The 3,233-nt window shown below is 65.0% G+C and overlaps 1 protein-coding gene across 1 annotated transcript; it reads right to left on the bottom strand.

Moving 5' to 3' along the window:
• Positions 1 to 2,516: 2,516 nt before the first annotated feature.
• Positions 2,517 to 3,184, bottom strand: MNEG_14612 (hypothetical protein; the record flags this gene model as incomplete). Its single annotated transcript, XM_014036916.1, has 2 exons — positions 2,517 to 2,765; positions 3,122 to 3,184. The coding sequence occupies 2 exons, from the start codon at positions 3,182 to 3,184 to the stop codon at positions 2,517 to 2,519; spliced, it is 312 nt and encodes a 103-aa protein (XP_013892370.1).
• Positions 3,185 to 3,233: the final 49 nt, after the last annotated feature.

Below are 3,233 nucleotides of genomic sequence, written 5' to 3'. Positions count from 1 at the left end.
CCCCGCCAACGCCCCGACACCCCTTGTACCCCACCGCAATACTTTTCCAAACCGCCCCGCCCGCCCCATGCATCCCTATCCCCCACCTGTCGCCTTAACGATCTCCCCCTCTTATACATACCCCCAAGTGTGCTTTGTGCGCGGCCTCTCACACCTGACCCGCCCGTCCCCCCCTCCCGTTCAGCTTCAACAAGCTCACCGGCACGCTGAGCCCCGACTTTGGCGCCGGCTGGCCCGCCATGGAAACCTTGGACCTGGACAACAACGCCTTCACGGGGCCGCTGCCTGCGTCATGGGGCTCCTTGAAGGCTCTGGCGTCGCTCAATTTGAACGGAAACCAGCTGACGGGCGGCATTCCGCCCTCCTGGGGCGCGTTGGGCCGGACGCTCTCTGAATCCTATGGGTTGTACCTCAGTGACAACCCCGGCTTGGTGGGCTGCCTGCCGCGGGGCCTCGAGAAGTTCCAAGGGAAGCTCGTTGTTTGCGAAGGCACGGGCCTGAAGTGCTCCGTCTGCTGATTGATAACCACCCTCTGTGAGTCATCGTGACAACCCCCGCCCCCCCCCCCCAAATTTGGGGCGCATCATTGGGGTACAAGCTGTTGCAAGCCGATTTTTGCCGGCCGCCGTGATGGATCGATGGCGGCCCCGCACACGCACACACGCGCTGCAGAGCCTACGCAGCGTGTAGCAGTAGGCCCCAGGCTTAAGCCAGCCCCGCTGGCGCCCCCCCATCAAGAGCTCTCTATGCATCCTGCCTCAACAATGTTTGCCCGCACGCACGACACCCGATTCCATGCATTGCCCCTTCCCCGGGTGTACACCCTGGCCTGCCTGGCTCTTCAAGAGAGTTCCAGCCACAGGGTTGACTGCGGATCGCTGTTCCTTGTCATGCGTGTGTGTCGTTAACGACTGTGTTGATGTCAGTAACGCCACTGACATCAACAAAACGATGACACCCAAACGGCTCTTGCGCACCTGCGCAACTGCTTAGTTGCTAAATGTCACAGGCCCGGCTAGGGCCCAGTGCCCAGAGTGCGTGTGTACTGCCTACGATTGCATTATCCTGCCAGTCGAGCCTGTATAATGTTACTCGTATGCAGCAGCATGATGACAATACTGGCGACCCTTGCACTTCTGAGTCAGCTTGTGTGAAAACTCAGACCGCTCAGATGTCAAACACTCCAGCTGTATCTGATATAGAGTGCGCAGACTGCACTGTGCTGCGCGAGCTAGGCGATGTGCTAGCTGGGTACTGCTTCCCTCCCTGCTGCTACGCCTGAACCGCCCTGCGCCTCCCTGTGCGCCCGCAGCCAAGAGCTCACAGCGGGCGCAGCGGAGTTGCCTGGCGCTCAGCGCTGGGCCCCGCCCGTTCGCGGTCATGAAACTGGGTGCACGACGGCACGCCCCGCTGCCTGCAGTTCAGCGTGGGGGTGCCACGTGGCGCCTCGATATGCAACGCGGCAATTTCAGGCCAGCATGAGACTGGCGAAGCGGTGGTCCTGGGCCCTCCTGCGGCATAGTCCTTTGAGTTCGGGTCTCTGGACTGGTGCCCCCGCCCCCCCTATACTCGTCGCAGCCGCTGATGCTGCCACTGGCGCGCGCGGGGATTGTGATTCCGACTCTAGCAGCTGCTGAGGGTGCTTCCAAGGCGGGGCAGAGGCATGGCTGCTGACAGGGGAGCTGGTAGTGCCCTCCACGGGCCGACTACTGGGCAGCAGGTGCAGGGGTGTGCGAGCCATGGGTGCGTTCGGCGCGACCGGCTGCACTGCAGCAAAGGCCGAGGGCGCGTGCAGGGTATCTTTCGTCCTGAGGGGGTATTACACCTGAGGTATGGGGCAAGGCGAGGCAGAAGGACGCCCGCCAAAGAGAGCCTCAGAGGACCCTGGGAGCCGGGCCCGCCAATGCGAGGCCGGGGTCGCGGCGGACGGCGCCGCCCCGAAAGGAGGAAGGCGGCGGCGGCCGCAGGGCGTGCGCGAGGCTTGACTGGCGTGGCGCGGCGCGGGTGGCGCCGCTAGGGTGCGCTGGGGCGCGCAGGGAGCCACAAGGGTGCGGGGCGAGTGGAAAAGAAGACGGGAAGAGACAGCAAACCCAAAAGAAAAAGAGAGAGAGAAAGGAGGCGCAGGCGCATGCTAGCAGATCGAAGGTTCCACGTGCAAGCGCTTCACGTGCGCGCTCGGGGCCTGTACCGTGTCCTGCGAAACACACAAGGGGGCTCACACACGACACCGCCGGGACGACAGCCATCCCCAAAAAGACGCCCGCCGCCGCAGGAGCCGCCGCTGGCGGCCGCGCCGGACAGGGAGCGCTGGCCCGGCCCGCCTCTCAGCTGACTGCACAGCCATAGGCAATCCCGCCGGACAGCAGGCCCCAGCCCGGCCCCCGCGGTGCGGACGTAGGCGATCCAGCCGGCCCACTCCAGGCCCCCTCTCAGCTCACCGCGCAGCCGTGGGGTATCCCGGACTGTGCGGCCGTAGGCGATCTGGGCGGCTGGCGTGCACTTGCTCGGGCCGCCCCTCAGCTGACCGTGCGGCCGTAGGCTATCCCGGCGATGTACAGGTTCTTGGCCCACTTCTCCTTCACGTGGCTGCTGGGGAACGCCGAGGTGCGCAGCGTCTCCTGCGTCTCGTCCATCGGGCGGCGCCGCGGGACGGACAGCGCGAAGGCGGACTGGTCGGGCGTGGCGGCGCAGGCGGTGATGCGGAAGCCGGCGTCCCAGCGGCGGTGGATGCCCTCTGAGGGGTACTGGAAGTCCAGCTCGATGCACTGGGGGTGGGGTGAGGGTGGGGGTTGCGCGTGTGTGTGTGTGTGTGTGTGAGAAAGAGAGCGCGCGCGAGTGCGCGCGCGCGTGGGTGCGTGTGCATGTGCGCGTGAGTGATGTTGAGGGGAAGGAACAGGCTAAACAAGGACCGAGACGAGGCAGTCACAGGAGGCTGGATGTGAATACATGTGAATGCGTCAGCACCCGTTGTGATGACGGCTCGCCCCCCTCCGTGGGGCGCATAGCGCCCCACCTGGTCTACACAAATCCACACGCCGTCCCCTGCTCTGCACAATTCAGCACTGCGCGACAGCGACAACGCGCTCTCCCCGCCCCCCCCTCACCCCTCTTGCCCCCCTACCTGGTCTACGAACCCCGCGTTGCGGCTCATGACCACCGCCCAGCGCGTGTGGCTGGTGGCCATGGAGGTCACGTAGAAGCCCTCCTTCCACTTCTTGTTGATCCACTTGAAC

Source organism: Monoraphidium neglectum (genome assembly GCF_000611645.1).
Source record: "Monoraphidium neglectum strain SAG 48.87 unplaced genomic scaffold scaffold04625, whole genome shotgun sequence".
NCBI classification, from domain to species: domain Eukaryota; kingdom Viridiplantae; phylum Chlorophyta; class Chlorophyceae; order Sphaeropleales; family Selenastraceae; genus Monoraphidium; species Monoraphidium neglectum.
The sequence above is the reverse complement of the archived record's forward strand: the minus strand, read 5'-3'. Positions and strand labels throughout refer to the sequence as shown.